The following is a 22,887-nucleotide window of genomic DNA, read 5'->3' as shown; positions in this document are numbered from 1 at the left end:
AACGTAGCACCTTGATAGGATGCCACATTTCCAACAAGTCAGTTTGTCAAATTTCTTCCCTGCTAGAGCTGCATGTTCAACTGTCAGTGCTGTTATTGTGAAGTGGGAACATTTAGGAGAAACAACAGCTCAGCTGTGAAGTGGTAGGCCACACAAGCTTATAGAACAGGACTGCCTAGTGATGAAGCACACAGCACATAAAAGTTGTCTGTCTTCGGTTGCAACACTCACAACCAAGTTCCAAATGGCCTCTGGAAGCAACGTCAGTACAAGAACTGTTTGTCGGGAACTCCATGAAATGGGTTTCCATGGCCGAGCAGCTGCACACAAGCCTAAGTTCACCATGCACAATGCCAAGTGTTGGCTGGAGTGGTGTAAAGCACCCCACTATTGGACTCTGGAGCAGTGGAAACGCATTCTCTGGAGTGATGAATCACGCTTCACCATCTCAGTCCGACGGACGAATCTGGGTTTGGCAGATGCCAGGAGAACTCTACCTCCTGCAGTGCTTCTACACCTGCATTGCTTGCTGTTTGGGGTTTTAGGCTGGGTTTCTGTACAGCACTTTGAGATATCAGCTGATGTACGAAGGGCTATATAAATACATTTGATTTGATTTGAATGCATAGTGCCAACTGTAAAGTCTGGTGGAGGAGGAATAATGAACCAAATCTTGGCATTGCGCATGGTGATCTTAGGCTTGTGTGCAGCTGCTCGGCCATGGAAACCCATTTCATTAAGCTCCCGACGAACAGTTATTGTGCTGACGTTGCTTCCAGAGGAAACTTGGGAGTGAGTGTTGCAACTGAGGACAGACGTTTTTTATGCGTAATGCGCTTCAGCACTCGGCTGTTCCGTTGTTGATGTGTGGCTGAGCCGTTGTTGATCCTAGGAGATCCCACTTCACAATAACAGTGCTTACAGTTGACTGGGTCAGCTCTAGCAGGGCAGAAATTTGACGAACTGACTTGTTGGAATGGTGGCATCCTATGATGGTGCTACGTTGAAGGTCACTGAGCTCTTCAGTAAGGCCATTCTACTGCCAATCTTTGTCTATGGAGATTGCATTGCTGTGTTCGATCTTATACACCTGTCAGCAACGGGTGTGGCTGAAATAGCCAAATCAACTAATTTGAAGGGGTGTCCACATACTTTCATATATATAGTGTTTTGGGGGGTTTTTCTTCACCAAATTATAAAAAATTACAGGTGTCCTCATATGTAGTTATGGCCATGGCTACTCCCTGTATATAGGCATGTTATTTTTACCTTTATTGTTTGTTTTTTCACTGTGTATTTATTCCTTGTGTCACTATTTCTGTTTTATTTTATTTTTTTATCTTAAACTCTGCATTGTTGGAAAAGGACCCGTAAATAAGCATTTCACTGTCAGTCTACACCTGTTGTTTACGAAGCATGTGACAAATAAAATGTGATTTAATACAAACAAGTTCAAACCACGCAACAGTCAGTAGCTGAAAGCAGTTTGAACCATTTTAAAGGTTAAATAACTGATTTCCTTTAGAGGCATTCATGGATAACTATAAACTGATATCACATGACAGTCACATAAGCAAAACTGCAATGACTGATGAAATAGTAGATGGGTTGACCAGAAAATAGGTTGTTCACAGTTCATGATCTCTTCAAAGTAAAGCAGGGATGGATTCTGTGCGCTCATAGCTACTGGCCCAAAACAGCAGAATAACCAGGTTCAGGTAGGTTATATTTGGCATACCTCAAGCAATACTCTGAATAAAGTAATTGTGGAGATAAGCAGTCCTTTATTGATACATATTAGAGCACAGGGCACTAAGGACAGATATATTAATTATATTTTTTATCTTTACAATAAATGGGGACAAAAACGTCCACAAGTAACACAACTCAGGTATACTAAAGTTTTCACTTATAGCTAAATTACATGGCAATTGTTGTTCTCTGAAAGTGTCTGTTCACAAGAAACTAAGTAAAACATGCTATGGTGTGTGTAGTGAACGTGTCATGTCAATCGATTAAATAGGTAATAGATGGGCGCTGCCTTGTTTCGTAATCACAACGCTGTAGTGGAAACCAAGACTGTTCTCGGGGCGGGTCTGCCGGTTTTGACTATCAGAAGTTACTTTTCGTGGCAGGTTATGATAATTCGATCAAGTTTAGGAAAATGGTTACGTTTAGATAAAATGCAAAAACACACAACATACTGTATCTAGCTACAACCAGGTCTGCCCTGAGAACACTCTTGGTTTCCACTAATGCGATCACAACAGTTGATCGAACTGTTGTGGTCACGACTTGTCCTGTCTTGCTCAGGACTAGTCTGACTGCTTGAAATACATATCTCAAGATAGGGCGGCTACTCGACTTCACAGGAATTTACCTAATGTAATTTATTCATACAGGGATGTCCAAGGAGACCAACACACAGGTAATTTGTGTTATTTAGTGGAAATTCGATTATATGAGTGTTCACTTCACTCTTCCTTCATTTAGCTAACTACAGTGGGCCTGCTAACGTTAACTGCTAGCTAACGTTAGCTCACTGACTCGCCGGGCACAGTAGCGGACACAGAGTCTGCAACTGTAGTTCGTATGTGACAGCTATTCAGATCAATGATTTTTATCTGCACGATAATGCTTTGCAGTGGTTAGTTGGGTTAATTTATGTTTGTATTCTTGCACGGCTTGGCGGTGATAGCAAGGGAACGTTAGCTGTGTTACCAAATATTTGTTATAATTAACCCTATATGTGTTACTGCTGCTTTGATGCAAGCTAACATTAGTCAGTTTGTATTATTATACACCAACAGTATGGCTATGTAGTTTACACACATTCACCTAGTTGCCTCTTTAGCTGAATGTGAGGCCGTGGGCATTCAAGGCTGTTGATGCTGGTTAACTCAGCTGCTATCATCAGGCCTATGGTCACATGACGGGGTGGAAATTATTGCTGGTGAGGTTTTCATTTTCCTCTGGTCCATCCCTCACCGGTGGCATCTACTGCTGTCAAGAGCAACGTTTTATCTCCGTTTGAAGAAAAACAGCAAAAGTCAGTCCCATTTGTTTTTATCAAACAGTAGCATAAGTTTTGCCTTATTGACATTTTATAAACTTAGCTCCATCATTAAACGTTCCTTAGTACAGTGGCAGTGTATTCTCTCATTCTCTCTCTCGCTTTCTAATTCTCCATCTTTCTCTCTCTCTGTAGTTGGTGGAAAACAAGATTGGCTACATTCTCTTTAAAAGGGACAGGATTTTCTTTCTTGTTATTTTTTTCAGATATGTGTTTCACAGTGACACTGTTTTCTTTACACCTCTGAGTTCCTCTTTGCTCTATTATAAAATACACTGAGAGTGAGTCTTGTGTCTTCATTGAGGGTAAGCCTGTAAAGCATGGTTTGCAACCGGCAGTAGCTCTGGGCTGTTCTGCAGTCATTGAGTTTCTTAGAATTATGACCTACCTAAGCTATGGGCTCAATTTTATCAAACCAGAATTGCTGGTTTCCATTGTCAAATAAAATCACACAATTTTGTGTACTTTTAAAAACCTGCCACCAAAAATATTTTCAGTTTTAGTAGAAATAACAGTACTAATGGTTATTTTGGTGTTTGTTCTCAATAAACGACTAAATGGGTATTGTGGAAAGGTGAGTGGCTGAAATGAGAAGTAGAAAAACTCAGGTCAGAGGCTAAAATGTCTCACTTGCAGCTCAGTTAGACAGACTACTGAGGAATCATTGAAATTGCTTATTTCAGACTAGAGGAACAAATCACAGGTAAACTGTTCCAAAGTAATAGTTTGAATAGCAATGAAAGTGTAACTTGTTTACCATGATCATTGAAATGTTAGAGGCAATGCCTCTGTTTAGGGCTGCCTGTTTACACACGGTTAAGCAGAGAATCACCATGTCACCACAATGTTCCGGTCTCATGTGATCGTTTGTCTTTCCAACAGGAGCAGTAACATGGCTGCTGACGACAAATCCTCCTCCTCTACACTGGATTGGAGTGTGGCGCCTCCTATTTCCCCTGGCAGCCCATCTCACCTGACACACTTCAAACCCCTGACTCCAGAGCAGGACGAGCCCCCGCTCCGATCAGCATACAGCTCCTTTGTCAACCTGTTCCGCTTTAACAAAGGTCATTACTAAGATAACACACATGATACGCATGATGAAAGCAGACAAGATTTCAGGGATTGCAGACATTCACACAAACTTACTTAAATTACACTATGTAATTGTTTTGAGATGGTTGACAGTCATCTAGTAGACCTGTGCATTAAGATGAGGAGACAAGACAAAAAAGCGGAATAATTGAGTCGTTGTTTTGTCACACTGTTATTTCTTATTCTGTGGAGTGCCCTATAGCAGTCAATACTATGCAGTACTGTACAGTCTAGGCTACTGTACTGTACCCTAGGATGCAGGGAAAGGTACTGTAGCCTTGACCACCAGCCGGGTTTACAGTCAGTTAGTTTAATGGTCTGGGGCCGTTTTTCATGGTTCAGGCTAGGTCCCTTAGTTCCATTGAAGGGAAATATTAACGCTGCAGTATACAATGACATTCTAGACGATTCTGTGCTTCCAACTTTGTGGCAACTATACTACATGACCAAAAGTATGTGGACAACTGCTTGTCGAACAGCTCATTCCAAAATCATCGTCAACATTAATATGGAGTTTGTCCCCCATTTGCTGATATAACAGCCTCCACTCTTATGGCAAGGCTGTCCATTGGAACATTGCTGCGGGGACTTGCTTCCATTCAGCCACAAGAGCATTAGTGATGTTGGGCGATTAAGCCTGGCTCGCAGTCGGCGTTCCATTTCATCCCAAAGGTGTTCGATGGGGTTGAGGCTCTGTGCAGGCCAGTCAAGTTCTTCCACACCGATCTCAACAAACGATTTCTGTATGCACCTCGCTTTGTGCACGGGGGCATTGTCATGCTGAAACAGGAAAGGGCCTTCCCTAAACTGTTGCCACAAAGCACAGAATCGTCTTGAATGTCATTATATTCAATAGCATTAAGAACCATAAAAAACAGCCCCAGACCATTATACCTCCTCCACCAAACTTTACAGTTGGCACTATGCATTCGGGCAAGTAGTGTTGTCCTGGCATTCACCAAACCCAGATTCGTCCATTGCCCTATAGCAGTCTATACTATGCAGTGCTGTACAGTCTAAGCTACTGTACTGTACCCTAGGATGCAGGGAAAGGTAATGTAACCTTGACCACCAGCTGAGTTTACAGTCAGTTTAAGATTAACAGGAAGTAGAATGCAACTCAGAGCAGAGCCCATGTCCCGTGAGGTCATGTGATGTGACACTGCCTGTTGGCTAGGTGCAAGGAAGGGGCCGGCCAACCACATGGTCCATCATGTCTCCCTCTCTCCAGGCCCCGTCCTTACTGGCAGGCCCCTCACCAAGGCAGCAGGACTCTGCTCATATACTGTAGCATGGAGCGTTAACATTCTATTTCACATTTTTTAAATTATTATTATTACTTTTTTTATTTTTTTATTTAATGGAATTATTTGAGGGATGGTGAATCACTTTACGCTGATAAGATTAGATCTAGAGAGAGCAAGGGAACATTTATGGACACCAGCAATGCATACACTTATAAGTACATTAATGTACACACACTTAAAGCTGCAATATGTAACTTTTTGGGCGACCCAACCAAATTCACATAGAAATCTGATTTGTAAATCTGCAGTATAGCTTAACTTTGTGCACTATTTCTATGCTTCCTGTTCTTAAGTTTCAGTTTTGTACACTAGCTGAAAATACAATATTTTGGGGTGTGGAAAAGATATTCACAGCGGTTCAGATGGCACAAGGATTATACTTGCTTGTTATGTCACCCCTTAAAAAAAAAAAAAATATATATATTAAAAAAAATAATATATATATATAACATACATGCATACCACTACCAAGTAAAAGTTTGTGGACACTTAGAAGTGTCCTTGTTTTTTAAAGCAAACCTCATGTTTTTGTCCATTAAAATAACATCAAATTGATCTTAAATACAGTGTAGACATTGTTAATGTCTAAACTTTTCAACGGTAGTGTATATTAGAATTTCTGCATAGTGCACCTTTAAGGATAAAGTAGTGGGTTTTTTAGACACAAAGGCAAACTTCAAGGAGTAGGACATTCAAGGAGTTGGTCTGATGGTGCCCTTTGATGGTATCGACTTCCTTGTCTGCTTGTGGGAACAATAGAGCGTGTTGTCCTAAAAAACAGAAATTAGTTGCCTCTGGTTTGTTCAGCTATTCATACGGGGAAAATTAATGGGGAAAGAATAGGGTTTTGGGATAAACACCGAAAATAAGGTCTGAGGTTGACACAGGCTCAGAACATTTTGTTCTATGAGATATCAGTCAGTTAACATGACCTTTCTGAATTATGTAGCCTTTATGTGCTTTTTTAAATTACATAACCCCCCCATGTCATGAGGATACCTTTTCCATCTAAAGATGTTACTTTTGTTAAGTAAATCTGGTGTTAAATTAGGTAAAAAAGAGACTGGAGTGCCACTTTAAATGACCTGTTCTAATTGATCTATGTGTACAGAGGAGGGGCGGCCACCCTCAGTGACAGAGAAACCGGATGTGGTTGTGCCGTCACCCACTGGGGAGCGTAGGAACTGGACCATACCAGCACACTCCATCCACGGCTCTGGGGCGCATAGGAAACAACACCACGATCTTTTACGCAGGACTTCTACTGCTTCAGGTACCACACACACACACATTTATTCTAATACATCAGATGTACAGTATACTTATACAGTGGGGGGTTGAATACTGCACTGTTCGGTAGGGCTTGCAAGTTAAGCATTTCACTGTACTTATGCATGTGACAAAAAGAACTTGAGTGATTCTTTGTGCGTTCATTTATATTTGGAGTGATTGCATTAACTGTCTCTCTGGCTTGACCTGATAATGGTGATGAACGTTTCATGCTGATAGGATTAGTCATCTGTCAGAGATCCGAGTCACTGGAGGCGTTATATCCGCTAGGCAAGCTTAAAGGAGAGCTGCTGTGTTTCTACCATGGGCTAGAATACGTATTGAACTGCTGCTCTTTTTGTGAGGGCTATCCATTTTGACATTTTATAGTTTTAAGTTAGCGACGTGCAGATGAGAATGGATGCACAGTGTGAGTAACATGACGTCTATTCAAAAAAGCTGATGTATGTCTTTTCTTTTTGCAGTGGACTGGCCATTATGGCCTGGTGAGGGTGAGGGCCTTCTATACTGTGTGTTTGCTAAGAATTCTGAAATGTTTTTTTGCGCTTGATTTCTTTTAACAACCTGGTTTCATAGAGTGGGCGGCTAACCCAAGCACCTGAGTGGTTTTGGTGTGAGTGTGGTTGATCTAGCTACTTTTGGCATGTATGGATAAAGTGCCTTCTGATGTTATTTCGTTGCCAACACTGATATTTGATCAGTTGTATGTGTTTGCATAATGATATAAGAACTAACATCATACTACCTTTTTTTTTTGTTTCTCACTCAATGGCATTTGTCCAATTTGCATTATCTGTATAATTTTATTCATAACCATAATTGTTCACTAGAGCCTAGTTTATGGCTACTGATATACTGGTAAGCTTCTGTTGTGTAATCCTTTTTTAACTTAACCTGCCATTATCAAAGCAAATCCTTGTAGAGATTGTCAATTTCCATGCCCGTTTTGGGCTATAACCTACCTAAGAGAGGTATAAAAAAAAATGTCTCTCCCAGTCTCCCTCCTTTACCTTTCTGCATTTTATTTGCATGAAAAGGGAGCATTTGCATGACGTGAATGGTTAGACGAAATCTGCTATGAAGTGTGTGTTGAATGGCTGCACCATGTGTGTTTCTTTTTGTGTGTGTGCGCTCCTAGAGGGCCGTAGGAAATCGGAAACCCCCCTGGGCACTCACGATCCTCGTACGGCTGTTCAGCTCCGCACTGCTCTGAAGAGACTCAAGGAGATCATGGAGGGAAAGAGCCAGGTATCTACCATACCAGTTCACAATCACACTGCTGCTGTTGTTTATTGTACTTCACATTACACTGCTGTTGTTTTACACACTGTTACTCTAGTGCTGCTTGTTTTTACTTGGAGTAATATAACTTCGCTAACTATCACAATCACACACAGGCAACTGTTCCAAATATGGGACAACATGTGAAGACACCTCTTATTTATTTTAAAGTAGGCTGTTATTGTTTCATCTAGCCATTTGATTTCAGTGAAATATAGTTTTCATATACTTTGAAAAGATTGCTTCAGCATTACTTTATACCTCAGTGTTAATTGGTCCACTAAATAAAGAAGGCATATTGCAGGACAGTGACCTGAAGCAGTACTGGATGCCAGACAGCCAATGTAAGGAGTGCTACGACTGCAATGAGAAGTTCACCACCTTCCGCCGCCGCCACCACTGCCGGCTCTGTGGCCAGATCTTCTGTAGCCGCTGCTGCAACCAGGAAATCCCTGGCAAGTTCATGGGCTACACGGGTGAGTGCATTGGGGACTCACAGGAGGGGGTGGGGGCATGACCTCAAGACCATGCCTACCCCTTGCCTGCATCATCATCATCATTATCCCTAGTGACCACCTGAGGAGAGGGAAGACAGCCCCTAAAGAATGATCCCAAAGCAGGGTCACAATATGTTAGAGAGGTCCAATGGAAGAGATCTAGTTGAGCCACTGCTGAGATCATGTGTATGTACAGAGGTCTATGGGTGCTCAGCATGGTGTTTTTTCTGCTGTGGTTGTGTGTGTTACTAAAGTTGGACTTGGGTAAGTTGACCAGTGACCTTTGAGCTAACATTGCTGTGATGTGAGAATCTGAGACCAAGAGATCTATTCAATAGCATGTTTGTCCTTTGATGATGATGTGCTGTGACCTAACCATGCCATGCAGTGACAACACCACAGTAACCATGATACTGCCTCCATCATAGATCATAGCAGGACCTGCTCTTCCTCTCACTGACTCCTACCCGTCTCGCTGTCTCCCTCCCTCCCGCCATTGTCTGTCTGTCTGTCTGTCTGTCTGTCTAGGAGACCTGCGGGCCTGCACCTACTGCCGTAAGATTGCTCTGAGCTACTCCCACTCTGCAGACTCTGGCTCCATAGGGGAGGACCTGTCTGCTCTGTCTGACTCCTCCCCCTGCTCCACCTGCGTCCTGGAGCCCAGCGAGCCTCGCACCCCGGTCGGTGGACGGAAGGCCAGCCGCAACATCTTCCTAGAGGAGGACCTGGCCTGGCAGAGGTAAAATAAGGCTGCATCCCAAATGGCCCCCACCCTAAGAACACAGACCGAGAGGAGGAACCATAGAGATAAATCATAGGTTTAAGTCTGTGGGAGGAACCATGCATGCACTCTCCAATCTTTTGCATCCTTACTCTAGTAATTTTGTCCCCTAACTGTCCTACGAACAATGCATGCACTTCTCCTTCTCATTGACCTCTAGTCTTTTGTTGTCTTCTCTTCACCTCTCTTGTCCACAGTGTATTTATTTCTGTCTGTGTATATCCTGCATGATTGTCTGTGTATCCCTACTCTCATATCTTTGTTTTTTTCCTTCAAATGCAGAGTTGAAGAGACAGAGGAGAGAGAAACATTCAGCACTCTTCATCCCCTATATCCTCTCCCCTCCATGTCCTCTCCTCTCCCTCCCTGTCCACTCCATCCTTCTCCTGTCTCCTCTGTCTACCCTCCTTTTCTTCCCCTGTATACTGGGTGGGTTCCTTATCCCTGCTTGGTCCACGTTCACGTGCATGGTTTTATTGGCGCTCTACTTCCTCTTAACCAATCAATCAATCATATTACCTTTGAGAGGGGTGCCTTTGAAAAACATACATTTCTCAGCAAAAGGGATTTCAAATAAATGTTTGACTTTAAAAACAAAGAATACCAAGAGGTATTATTATTCGATTGAACATACTTTTCCTATTAGTTTTCAAATACATCCCTTTGTTTGATTTTGACAGGGAAGCATGCTTTTATATTTTGTTTAGCTCTAATAAAATGCCATCCCTTTGAACTACAGTGCCTTGCGAAAGTATTCGGCCCCCTTGAACTTTGACCTTTTTCCACATTTCAGGCTTCAAACATAAAGATATAAAACTGTATTTTTTGGTGAAGAATCAACAACAAGTGGGACACAATCATGAAGTGGAACGACATTTATTGGATATTTCAAACTTTTTTAACAAATCAAAAACTGAAAAATTGGGCGTGCAAAATTATTCAGCCCCCTTAAGTTAATACTTTGTAGCGCCACCTTTTGCTGCGATTACAGCTGTAAGTCGCTTGGGGTATGTCTCTATCAGTTTTGCACATCGAGAGACTGACATTTTTTCCCATTCCTCCTTGCAAAACAGCTCGAGCTCAGTGAGGTTGGATGGAGAGCATTTGTGAACAGCAGTTTTCAGTTCTTTCCACAGATTCTCGATTGGATTCAGGTCTGGACTTTGACTTGGCCATTCTAACACCTGGATATGTTTATTTTTGAACCATTCCATTGTAGATTTTGATTTATGTTTTGGATCATTGTCTTGTTGGAAGACAAATCTCCGTCCCAGTCTCAGGTCTTTTGCAGACTCCATCAGGTTTTCTTCCAGAATGGTCCTGTATTTGGCTCCATCCATCTTCCCATCAATTTGAACCATCTTCCCTGTCCCTGCTGAAGAAAAGCAGGCCCAAACCATGATGCTGCCACCACCATGTTTGACAGTGGGGATGGTGTGTTCAGGGTGATAACCTGTGTTGCTTTTACGCCAAACATAAGGTTTTGCATTGTTGCCAAAAAGTTCAATTTTGGTTTCATCTGACCAGAGCACCTTCTTCCACATGTTTGGTGTGTCTCCCAGGTGGCTTGTGGCAAACTTTAAACAACACTTTTTATGGATATCTTTAAGAAATGGCTTTCTTCTTGCCACTCTTCCATAAAGGCCAGATTTGTGCAATATACGACTGATTGTTGTCCTATGGACAGAGTCTCCCACCTCAGCTGTAGATCTCTGCAGTTCATCCAGAGTGATCATGGGCCTCTTGGCTGCATCTCTGATCAGTCTTCTCCTTGTATGAGCTGAAAGTTTAGAGGGACGGCCAGGTCTTGGTAGATTTGCAGTGGTCTGATACTCCTTCCATTTCAATATTATCGCTTGCACAGTGCTCCTTGGGATGTTTAAAGCTTGGGAAATCTTTTTGTATCCAAATCCGGCTTTAAACTTCTTCACACCAGTATCTCGGACCTGCCTGGTGTGTTCCTTGTTCTTCATGATGCTCTCTGCGCTTTTAACGGACCTCTGAGACTATCACAGTGCAGGTGCATTTATACGGAGACTTGATTACACACAGGTGGATTGTATTTATCATCATTAGTCATTTAGGTCAACATTGGATCATTCAGAGATCCTCACTGAACTTCTGGAGAGAGTTTGCTGCACTGAAAGTAAAGGGGCTGAATAATTTTGCACGCCCAATTTTTCAGTTTTTGATTTGTTAAAAAAGTTTGAAATATCCAATAAATGTTGTTCCACTTCATGATTGTGTCCCACTTGTTGTTGATTCTTCACAAAAAAATACAGTTTTATATCTTTATGTTTGAAGCCTGAAATGTGGCAAAAGGTCGCAAAGTTCAAGGGGGCCGAATACTTTCGCAAGGCACTGTATATAACCAGCTTTGATCCCATTTTCAGTGTTCTGCTCTTGCTCAAATGAAATATTTTCCCCTTTCTCTCCTGGCATAGAAAAACTCCCATTGGGATGAGAAAGAAGTGAGTCCTGCTGTTACTTTTACTAACATTCCAACTTCTTTGACAGCTTGTAACAGTTTAGTTTTTTATTTTTGACTTGAGCTTTACCATTCTAGCCCTACCATATTGAGACTTCTGCATGCGTCTACCATAGCAAGTTCCGGTAGTGTTCTATTGACATCAAAGATGGATGTGAAATGATTTAGTTCAAGAATGAATTTGTTTGTATGCATGTCTGTGTGTCAGTTTGATTCACCAGGACTCTCAGAACAGTGGCATGAATTCTAGACGGAGCACGCTACAAGAGGATGGAGGCAAGTCCCCAATAAGGAAGCGGTGAGTGTCTTCTTTTGGTCCAACATCTTTATATAGAACCATTTTACAGCTTCTTTTACATTCTTCCAGCTAGGTTTAGGGTTTGTATTTTGGTGCCCTATTTTCTGATAGTGCATCCCACAGAGAGATATTTATATGAAGTTCAAGGTTGGTTTTAGACTTTAGTTATTAGGAAGGAAATTGTCCAAGCCATTTTTGTCTCTTAGATTATGGGGATATTATCTATATGCATGCAGCAGCATTTACACTTAAACCACTAGATGCTCTTTTCCATTATGCCCTCGGGTTTATTACTGGTCATGGTTCTAGAATTCACTATTGTGTGTTGTATTAAAAAGTGGGTTGTACCTCATTGTATGTAAGGAGAGAGCAGCATTTTCTTGTTTATTTACAAAGCACTCATGCAGAAACATCCTACCATTAATTACATTTAGACTTTCGAATGACCAAACCTGGTCTCAAGCTTGGATAACCCTGGAGGCCCCTTCGGTCTCTACATAGTTGGGTAAAGCTGATTTTTAGTTTTTTTGGGGCCCTTTATGTGGAACAACTTCCAGAGCTCTCTGAAATGAGATGTTCTGGTCCCCATTGGTCAGTTGAGAGTCTTCTACGTTGATAAATGTGTGTATCTGCCTTGTAATTTTGTACATTATATATGTTTGATGTATTTATGCAGGGTTCGTCTGTGAAAGACAGCCTAGTGTCCCTGTCAAAATAAAGGTTAAATAAAATCTAGAATAGTTTTAATAGTTATAATAGTGTGTTCATTCTATTTCTGTTGGACCCTTTTTGACATCTATTAGTCCCCTCCCTTTCCACTCTAGGGGTTTGGCACAGTTATTGTAATATCCGACAGGACGTTAGTATTAGATTACTTGGGAGAGTATTCATTTTTGAGAAACAAAAAAAATATAGGCCTATTTTAACAATGAAAAGGCTTTGTCTGAAATTAAGTATAATTATCTATGTGACATTGCTACATAGCCTTCAAGGATGGACCATTACATTCCAATTTGATTAAAACAACAGTTTTATGACGTTTTTTACGAGTGCGTCCCATTAAAAAAAAAAATTGCTGGTAGCCTACACACGTTTCACACGTGTAGCTTGTTATTGTCATCAAGGTCAGAGGTCATGTGTAGCAAGTGTAGTGGGAGAATTGTAATCAATGCATAATGGAATTAAAATTACGGAATTAAATTGGCTGATGGAGTAGGCTACAATGATCCACCAACATGTAGGCTGTTGTTTAATATAAATGGAGTTGTTGTAGACAAGGATGGGGAGCGCAGCAAAATAGCCTCCATTAGCTAGCCTTGCTACTTTACGATGCTTTGACGCAGCCAAGACAGACACTACAAGATGGTATGGTAGATAACCTATGGCAGCAACAAGTTTGTCCAACTTGCGCGAATCGGTTTGGCTACTTTATCTCTCTCTCTCCCCCTCTGTGTTACACACTGGCCCCTGCTTCTCTCTCGCACCTCCCCCACCCTTCTGCTGGAACAAGCAGAGCTCATCGCGCCGGCTCTCAAGGGTTGCACAAGCAAGTCCCCATTGAAGTAAAAAAAAAAAAAAAAAAAAAAATGTATTTCAATTATTCAGAAAAAAAGTCATATTATTCGAATAGTGAAATAATTTCTAATCCCTATTACACAGAGACACAGACACATACACACAAGTTAGAGAAGTATAGAATGGGATGAGGTACAGAATGAAAATGTGTTGCTGCATCTATTGAGTGATGGCCCTGTAATGCCAGCCCCGTCTTATCCAGGTCAGCCAGTGTGACCAACCTGTCCCTGGACCGGTCTGGCTCCTCCATGGTGCCCTCCTATGACGGCTCAGTGAGCCCCCAGACCAGCAGGGCCATGCCAAAACCTGACCACAGCGAAGAGGAGAGGAAGATACTGTTGGTAATGATGCTCTTACTTTCACTCCCTCTTTCCCCTTATTCTTTCAGTTCATTTTTACCCCCTTTTTCTCCCCAATTTCGTGATTACGAGTTTCTCATCGCTGCAACTCCCAAACGGGCTCGGGAGAGGCGAAGGTCGATTCATGCATCCCCCGAAACATGACCACCCCAAACCGCGCTTCTTAACACCTGCTCGCGTAACCCGGAAGCCAGCTGCACCAATGTGTCGGAGGAAACACTGTTCAACTGACCACCGAAGTCAGCCGCTAGAGCGTGATGAGCCAATCTCACTCTGTATCCTGCTCTCTCACTCTGACACACTTTCTCGCTCGCTCGCCCTCTCTCTCCATCTCGCAATTACTCTTTCGCTTTCTCTCTCTCTTGCTTCCCTCTATCCTCAATCTTTCCCTCTATCTCTGTCTGTGTAATTTGTTCTGTCCAATTTACAATCCATTCTTGAAAAAGCAAACATAAGTCATTTTTGACTGACTGTGATGACATGTAGGACTCATCCCAGCTCAAAGACCTGTGGAAGAAGATTTGTCACAACACTACTGGTATGGAGTTCCAGGACCACCGCTACTGGCTCCGTACATACCCCAACTGCATTGTGGGGAAGGAGTTGGTCAACTGGCTGTTAAGGAATGGAACTATCTCCACAAGGTAAAGACAGACATCATGCTGAGGGAAAACCATTCTGGATGTCTGAGTAAGCATCCTGTTGTATTAAGCAGAGATTACATGAGTTACTAATGTTCTTTCTCCCTCATCCATCCTCTTTCTCTGTCTCTCTATTGCTCATTCACACTCTTGCAGGGCACAGGCGATAGCCATTGGTCAGGCTCTGGTAGATGGTCGTTGGTTGGACTGTGTCACTCACCACGACCAGCTGTTCAGAGATGAGTACGCTCTCTATCGCCCCCTCCAGGTGAGATACTATTTTGTCGAAATAAGGGGAAGAGGACATTAACAATGCTGATGGGGGTGGTGTTGATCAAATCAAATGTATTTATATAGCCCTTCGTACATCAGCTGATATCTCAAAGTGCTGTACAGAAACCCAGCCAAAAACCTCAAACAGCAAGCAATGCAGATGTTGACGCACGTTGGCTAGGAAAAACTCCCTAGAAAGGCCAAAACCTAGGAAGAAACCTAGAGAGGAACCAGGCTATGAGGGGTGGTCAGTCCTCTTCTGGCTGTGCTGGGTGGAGATTATAGCAGAACATGGCCAAGATGTTAAAATGTTCATAAATGACCAGCATGGTCAAATAATTTTTATTTATTTTTATTTCACCTTTATTTAACCAGGTAGGCTAGTTGAGAACAAGTTCTCATTTGCAACTGCGACCTGGCCAAGATAAAGCATAGCAGTGTGAACAGACAACACAGAGTTACACATGGAGTAAACAATTAACAAGTCAATAACACAGTAGAAAAAAAAGGGGAGTCTATATACATTGTGTGCAAAAGGCATGAGGAGGTAGGCGAATAATTACAATTTTGCAGATTAATAACACTGGAGTGATAAATGATCAGATGGTCATGTACAGGTAGAGATATTGGTGTGCAAAAGAGCAGAAAAGTAAATAAATAAAAACAGTATGGGGATGAGGTAGGTAAAAATGGGTGGGCTATTTACTGATAGACTATGTACAGCTGCAGCGATCGGTTAACTGCTCAGACAGCAGATGTTTGAAGTTGGTGAGGGAGATAAAAGTCTCCAACTTCAGCGATTTTTGCAATTCGTTCCAGTCACAGGCAGCAGAGAACTGGAATGAAAGGCGGCCAAATGAGGTGTTGGCTTTAGGGATGATCAGTGAGATACACCTGCTGGAGCGCGTGCTACGGATGTGTGTTGCCATCGTGACCAGTGAACTGAGATAAGGCGGAGCTTTACCTAGCATGGACTTGTAGATGACCTGGAGCCAGTGGGTCTGGCGACGAATATGTAGCGAGGGCCAGCCGACTAGAGCATACAAGTCGCAGTGGTGGGTGGTATAAGGTGCTTTAGTGACAAAACGGATGGCACTGTGATAAACTGCATCCAGTTTGCTGAGTAGAGTGTTGGAAGCAATTTTGTAGATGACATCGCCGAAGCCGAGGATCGGTAGGATAGTCAGTTTTACTAGGGTAAGTTTGGCGGCGTGAGTGAAGGAGGCTTTGTTGCGGAATAGAAAGCCGATTCTTGATTTGATTTTCGATTGGAGATGTTTGATATGAGTCTGGAAGGAGAGTTTACAGTCTAGCCAGACACCTAGGTACTTATAGATGTCCACATATTCAAGGTCGGAACCATCCAGGGTGGTGATTCTGGTCAGGCGTGCGGGTGCAGGCAGAGAACGGTTGAAAAGCATGCATTTGGTTTTACTAGCGTTTAAGAGCAGTTGGAGGCCACGGAAGGAGTGTTGTAAGGCATTGAAGCTCGTTTGGAGGTTAGATAGCACAGTGTCCAAGGACGGGCCGGAAGTATATAGAATGGTGTCGTCTGCGTAGAGGTGGATCAGGGAATCGCTCGCAGCAAGAGCAACATCATTGATATATACAGAGAAAAGAGTCGGCCCGAGGATTGAACCCTGTGGCACCCCCATAGAGACTCCCAGAGGACCGGACAGCATGCCCTCCGATTTGACACACTGAACTGTCAAACGCCTTGGCAAGGTCGATGAAGACTGCTGCACAGTACTGTCTTTTATCGATGGCGGTTATGATATCGTTTAGTACCTTGAGCGTGGCTGAGGTGCACCCGTGACCGGCTCGGAAACCCGATTGCACAGCGGAGAAGGTACGGTGGGATTCGAGATGGTCAGTGACCTGTTTGTTGACTTGGCTTTCGAAGACCTTAGATAGGCAGGGCAGGATGGATATAGGTCTGTAACAGTTTGGGTCCAGGGTGTCTCCCCCTTTGAAGAGGGGGATGACTGCGGCAGCTTTCCAATCCTTGGGGATCTCAGACGATATGAAAGAGAGGTTGAACAGGCTGGTAATAGGGGTTGCGACAATGGCGGCGGATAGTTTCAGAAATAGAGGGTCCAGATTGTCAAGCCCAGCTGATTTGTACGGGTCCAGGTTTTGCAGCTCTTTCAGAACATCTGCTATCTGGATTTGGGTAAAGGAGAACCTGGAGAGGCTTGGGCAAGTAGCTGCGGGGGGTGCGGAGCTGTTGGCTGAGGTTGGAGTAGCCAGGCGGAAGGCATGGCCAGCTGTTGAGAAATGCTTGTTGAAGTTTTCGATAATCATGGATTTATCGGTGGTGACCGTGTTACCTAGCCTCAGTGCAGTGGGCAGCCGGGAGGAGGTGCTCTTGTTCTCCATGGACTTCAGTGTCCCAGAACTTTTTGGAGTTGGAGCTACAGGATGCTGGCCTTAGCTTTCCTGACTGACTGCGTGTATTGGTTCCTGACTTCCCTGAACAGTTGCATATCGCGGGGACTATTCGATGCTATTGCAGTCCGCCACAGGATATTTTTGTGCTGGTCGAGGGCAGTCAGGTTGGAGTGAACCAAGGGCTGTATCTGTTCTTAGTTCTGCATTTTTTGAACGGAGCATGCTTATCTAAAATGGTGAGAAAGTTACTTTTAAAGAATGACCAGGCATCCTCAACTGACGGGATGAGGTCAATGTCCTTCCAGGATACCTGGGCCAGGTCGATTAGAAAGGCCTGCTCACAGAAGTGTTTTAGGGAGCGTTTGACAGTGATGAGGGGTGGTCGTTTGACAGCGGCTCCGTAGCGGATACAGGCAATGAGGCAGTGATCGCTGAGATCCTGGTTGAAGACAGCAGAGGTGTATTTGGAGGGCCAGTTGGTCAGGATGACGTCTATGAGAGTGCCCTTGTTTACAGATTTAAGGTTGTACCTGGTGGGTTCCTTGATGATTTGTGTGAGATTGAGGGCATCTAGCTTAGATTGTAGGACTGCTGAGGTGTTAAGCATATCCCAGTTTAGGTCACCTAACAGAACAAACTCTGAAGCTAGATGGGGGGCGATCAATTCACAAATGGTGTCCAGGGCACAGCTGGGAGCTGAGGGGGGTCGGTAGCAGGCGGCAACAGTGAGAGACTTATTTCTGGAGAGAGTAATTTTTAAAATTAGTAGTGCGAACTGTTTGGGTATGGACCTGGAAAGTATGACATTACTTTGCAGGCTCTCTCTGCAGTAAACTGCAACTCCTCCCCCTTTGGCAGTTCTATCTTGACGGAAGATGTTATAGTTGGGTATAGAAATCTCAGAATTTTTGGATTTCTGGGCATGGTAGACTATATTCAGGGCATAATGCGCAGACAGGGGTATGGTGGGGTGCGGGTACAGCGGAGGTAAGCTAATAGGTCTGGGACAGGTAGCACGTCAGGTGAACAGGTCAGGATTCCATAGCCGCAGGCAGAACAGTTGAAACTGGAGCAGCAGCACAGCCAGGTGGACTGGGGACAGCAAGGAGTCATCATGCCAGGTAGTCCTGAGGCATGGTCCTCTGAGAGAGAGAAAGAAAGAGAGAAAGAGAGAATTAGAGAGAGCATAACCCAGCCAACCCAGACAGGAAGATCACATCAGTGACTCAACCCACTCAAGTGACGCACCCCTCCAAAGGCATGAAAGAGCACCAGTAAGCCAGTGACTCAGCCCCTGTAATAGGGTTAGAGGCAGAGAATCCCAGTGGAGAGAGGGGAACCGGCCAGGCAGAGACAGCAAGGGCGGTTTGTTGCTCCAGAGCCTTTCCGTTCACCTTCACACTCCTGGGCCAGACAACACTCAATCATATGACCCACTGAAGAGATGAGTCTTCAGTAAAGACTTAAAGGTTGAGACCGAGTTTGCGTCTCTCACATGGGTAGGCAGACCATTCCATAAAAATTGAGCTCTATAGGAGAAAGCCCTGCCTCCAGCTGTTTGCTTAGAAATTCTAGGGACAATTAGGAGGCCTGCATCTTGTGACCGTAGCGTACGGCAGGACCAAATCAGAAAGATGGGTAGGAGCAAGCCCATGTAATGCTTTGTAGGTTAGCAGTAAAACCTTGAAATCAGCCCTTGCCTTGACAGGAAGTCAGTGTAGGGAGGCTAGCACTGGAGTAATATGATCACATTTTTTGGTTCTAGTCAGGATTCTAGCAGCCGTATTTAGCACTAACTGAAGTTTATTTAGTGCTTTATCCGGGTAGCCGGAAAGTAGAGCATTGCAGTAGTCTAACCTAGAAGTAACAAAAGCATGGATTAATTGTTCTGCATAATTTTTGGACAGAACGTTCCTGATTTTTGCAATGATTTTTGCAATGATGGTCATAATGGTGAGGATGATGATCATGACGATAGTGGTGAAGATGGTGATGCTATTGCTGCTGAGGATGACGATGATGTGAAGATTATGATGATTGTGTAGTTGATGATAGTGTTGATGATTTTTTTGATGACGATAATAATGATGTTGGTGACGCTGTTGCTCATGACTGATGAAGGTGTCTTCTATCCTCACAGAGCACAGACTTCTCTGAGACCCCGTCTCCTGACAGTGACAGTGTCAACTCTCTGGAGGGACACTCAGAACCTTCCTGGTTTAAAGACATCAAGTTTGACGACAGTGACACAGACCAGGTGGCTGACGAGAATGACTATGTCATGCCCAGTAAGTATCCCCGCATGCCTTGTGACTCTGGCTACGCATTACAACAACTAGCCTCATGTCCATGTCTGTTGCTTTCCTAAATAATAGGTAGTTGAGTCCTTCTGTAATGTCTGAGATGTTTCTTTGTGTTTATCTTGAACTAATGAGCTAATAAAGGATTCTAAGATCCCTTTTGTATTGGCTCTGATGTCCCTTCATATTTATCCCCCTCCATGCTGCTATGCATCAAGAAGACAAATTACTTTTCTTTTTTACATGACTAATAAAGATCAATCAATTAATGCCCCCCCATCAGATTCGTCCAGTCCTAGTAAGAGGACGTCAGTCAGCAGTTTCCAGTCAGCGGTGGACAGTGACTCTGCTGCCTCCATCAATCTCAATATGGAGCAGGACAATGTCAACTTCCACATCAAGAAACAGTCCAAGTACCCCCATGTACCCCCGCACCCTATGGAGCAGAAAGGTACTGAGCCACACACACAAACACACAAAAATAATGATTAGTTGCTGTTGTCTTGCTGTAGGCAAACACCTTATACTAAGGCTGTGTTTACACAATCACCCAAAATGTGATGTATTGGCATATCTGATACTTATCTTTTCTAGAATTTGTTTTGTTGAGTTCACATTTGTATGGCTGTGTTAACAGTCAGTCCATTTCAGTTCTTTTTTTTGACTAATTGGTCTTCTGACCAATCAGATCAGCTCTTTTGCCAATAATTGGGCAAAAGATCAGAATTGGGCCTGCCTGTGTAAACGCAATCCTGATACAATTCCAATGTTTCATATGCGACCTAAGTCTGAAAGCTCAATTCAGATTTGTTTTGCTCTAAAGTGGGAATTTTACACATGACCTGTTGTTACAACAACAACCACCCCAACATTTAAAGGAACAGTGACAGGAAATGAGCTATGCATATAAATGAGTGTGGCGTTCAGAAAGAAATATAGGATAGCACACAAAGTTTGCATAGCCAGTTTCCATAATGGGTATATGTTTTTGGAAGGTGGAGTTGTGCGTGTGTTGATGCATTTCTCCGCTTTCTCCTATCAGAGTACCTGGTCTCAGAGGAAGGAGGACAGAATATCTCCATTAGCGACGCCTTCATCAAAGGTAGGAGGGTCGTTCCACAAATTTGGTGACTTTTGAGAAGTGTTACTGTCAACTGGGGAGTTGGGGAGTCACAAAAGCAGCATGACAGAATTATTAACACAAGTTTTCAAATTACAACTTGTTTCTTTGGGAAGATGTATAAAGTGATCTGTGCATTTGAACAACAGCATAAATACACCAATTTATTTTTGGATGTAAAAACTGAATCATCTCTGCTGCACATGCTGCCACTGTTTTGATTAACAAAGTTATTTTTAGAACGAGCAGCTTGCAGCCAGCTCACGAGTGCATCGAAGGGAAAACTCAACAAAAAGCACAAATGCGACAAGTGAAAACAAATTATCTAACTGGGGATAGCTAGATAGCATGATGAACTCACCAGTAACTTTAGTTGGAGTTGATTGCCATGCGAGCTAACTAGCTACCGGTATGCGAGCTAACTAGCTACCGGTATGCGAGCTAACTAGCTACCGGTATGCGAGCTAACTAGCTACCGGTATGCGAGCTAACTAGCTACCGGTATGCGAGCTAACTAGCTACCGGTATGCGAGCTAACTAGCTACCGGTATGCGAGCTAACTAGCTACCGGTATGCGAGCTAACTAGCTACCGGTATGCGAGCTAACTAGCTACCGGTATGCGAGCTTGCGAGCAAGCTAGCTACCGGTGTGTGTGCTTTACGGTAGCTAGTATCCACTAGCTAGCATCTAATAGCAGGAAACCCAAAATAGTGTTGCAAATTGGGCATAGAACCATGTTTTTTTTGTCCATTCAGATCCATGAGAAGGTCTTAGCAAGTGTATCCCTTTGTCCTTCAACTGGTGATGGATGTGGATGTCCGGTTTAGGTCCCAGGCTCCCAATGACTATCATGATTATTTATTTACTAGGTCATTTGCAGAGTGAGCAGACTCAATACCAAGCAATGTAAGAGCTGGCAATGTAATCCGAGTGATGTGTGGCAGGCCGGATGCCCAGTGCTGCTGATGGCAGAGCAGTTGATCATTTTTCACTTGTTTAAACCAACCAAAAGTGGGGCACTCCCCCTAATGCCCTAATGGACGGGCCGCCACTGTTCACCATATTAAAACGACAGTTCAGTTCACATAACACGGTTGACCTTAAAATGAGGGACAGACGTAAATTAATCACATATAGATAATCATCATCAGAAATGACTTCGTCAAAGCAACAAAATAACTAGGGCTTTACAATGATGTTGAAACTTGGAGAATGTTGGGATTAAGTGGGTTGAAACCTTCCTAGAAGTGATGCCACGGGGTCGATGAAGGGAGCCTTTAATCATATTTTTTATTGAATTCTCCATGTGATCTATGTTAAAGGGCACTTCATTTAATATAACAGCCATTTAAAATTCAATATTTGTGCACAATTTCTACTTAAAATATCAATGGGATGCACGCAAAAGGCACTCTTTTCGTGGAATGACCCAGGAATTCCCCACTTCCTTGTTTAGTTCAAGTGTTGCTTCCTTTTCGACTCTTTTGCAGCTGTGTATTCTTTCTGTTGAACAAGCAGTTGGTACTGAACCTAATGTATTGTAACTGTAAGCCAAGCTAACATTCTCTCTCTATCGTGCTCTCTCACTCTTCTCTCTGTCTGTGTGTGTGCTGTAGAGTCCCTGTTTAACCGTCGTGTGGAGGAGAAGGCTAAAGAGATGCTGTTCACTCCTCTGGGCTGGCACCACAGCTCCCTGGACCAGCTCAGAGAGGAGAATGGAGAGAAGAAGGCCATGGAGAGGCTACTGTGAGTACAGTCAGATAACTTAGAGGTTTGAAAGTTGCTCAAATGTTTTTGTCATTCCATTTATTTATTTGTTATAGGTATGTTGGATGTTTGGAAACTAAAGACTAGTCTTTAGCTTACTGAAGTGAAGTAAAACTGGAACTGAAGTGGAACATATTTGAGTCATTCTTTTAGATGAAACAACATCTCAGTATGAATTGGAGCATACTATGGTGTTATTTTGGACTCCAGAGTGACGCAGCGGTCTAAGGCACTGCATCTTAGTGCTAGAGGCGTCACTTCGGACCCTGGTTCAATTCCAGGCTGGGAGTCCCATAGGGCGGCACACAGTTGGCCCAGTATCGTCCAGGTTAGGGTTTGGCCGGGGTAGG

General features: G+C 43.3%; 1 protein-coding gene across 12 annotated transcripts in view; it reads left to right on the top strand.

Moving 5' to 3' along the window:
• The first annotated feature begins 2,062 nt into the window (after positions 1-2,062).
• LOC112238212 (1-phosphatidylinositol 3-phosphate 5-kinase) overlaps positions 2,063-22,887 on the top strand; it is a 33,857-nt gene continuing 13,032 nt past the window's right edge. For 4 of the 12 annotated variants that reach the window (XM_024406821.1, XM_024406816.1, XM_024406809.1 and 1 more), the window contains exons 1-17: positions 2,063-2,428; positions 3,956-4,140; positions 6,587-6,748; positions 7,230-7,256; positions 7,904-8,013; positions 8,351-8,522; positions 9,072-9,282; positions 9,607-9,753; positions 11,769-11,795; positions 12,021-12,110; positions 13,873-14,026; positions 14,531-14,688; positions 14,842-14,953; positions 19,490-19,637; positions 19,933-20,100; positions 20,692-20,751; positions 22,387-22,516. In XM_024406821.1, the coding sequence (XP_024262589.1) occupies positions 3,966-4,140; positions 6,587-6,748; positions 7,230-7,256; positions 7,904-8,013; positions 8,351-8,522; positions 9,072-9,282; positions 9,607-9,753; positions 11,769-11,795; positions 12,021-12,110; positions 13,873-14,026; positions 14,531-14,688; positions 14,842-14,953; positions 19,490-19,637; positions 19,933-20,100; positions 20,692-20,751; positions 22,387-22,516 (2,051 nt within the window). In that variant the 5' untranslated portion in view covers positions 2,063-2,428; positions 3,956-3,965. Of the gene's footprint in view, positions 2,429-3,026; positions 3,050-3,955; positions 4,141-6,586; positions 6,749-7,229; positions 7,257-7,903; positions 8,014-8,350; positions 8,523-9,071; positions 9,283-9,606; positions 9,754-11,768; positions 11,796-12,020; positions 12,111-13,872; positions 14,027-14,530; positions 14,689-14,841; positions 14,954-19,489; positions 19,638-19,932; positions 20,101-20,691; positions 20,752-22,386; positions 22,517-22,887 lie in introns of those variants that run through there. The other 8 variants (XM_024406796.1, XM_024406789.2, XM_024406801.1 and 5 more) reach the window with 8 other exon arrangements.

This window comes from Oncorhynchus tshawytscha, linkage group LG03 (assembly GCF_018296145.1).
Source record: "Oncorhynchus tshawytscha isolate Ot180627B linkage group LG03, Otsh_v2.0, whole genome shotgun sequence".
Taxonomy (NCBI): Eukaryota; Metazoa; Chordata; class Actinopteri; order Salmoniformes; family Salmonidae; genus Oncorhynchus; species Oncorhynchus tshawytscha.
This window is presented reverse-complemented; position numbering and strand designations above follow the sequence as displayed.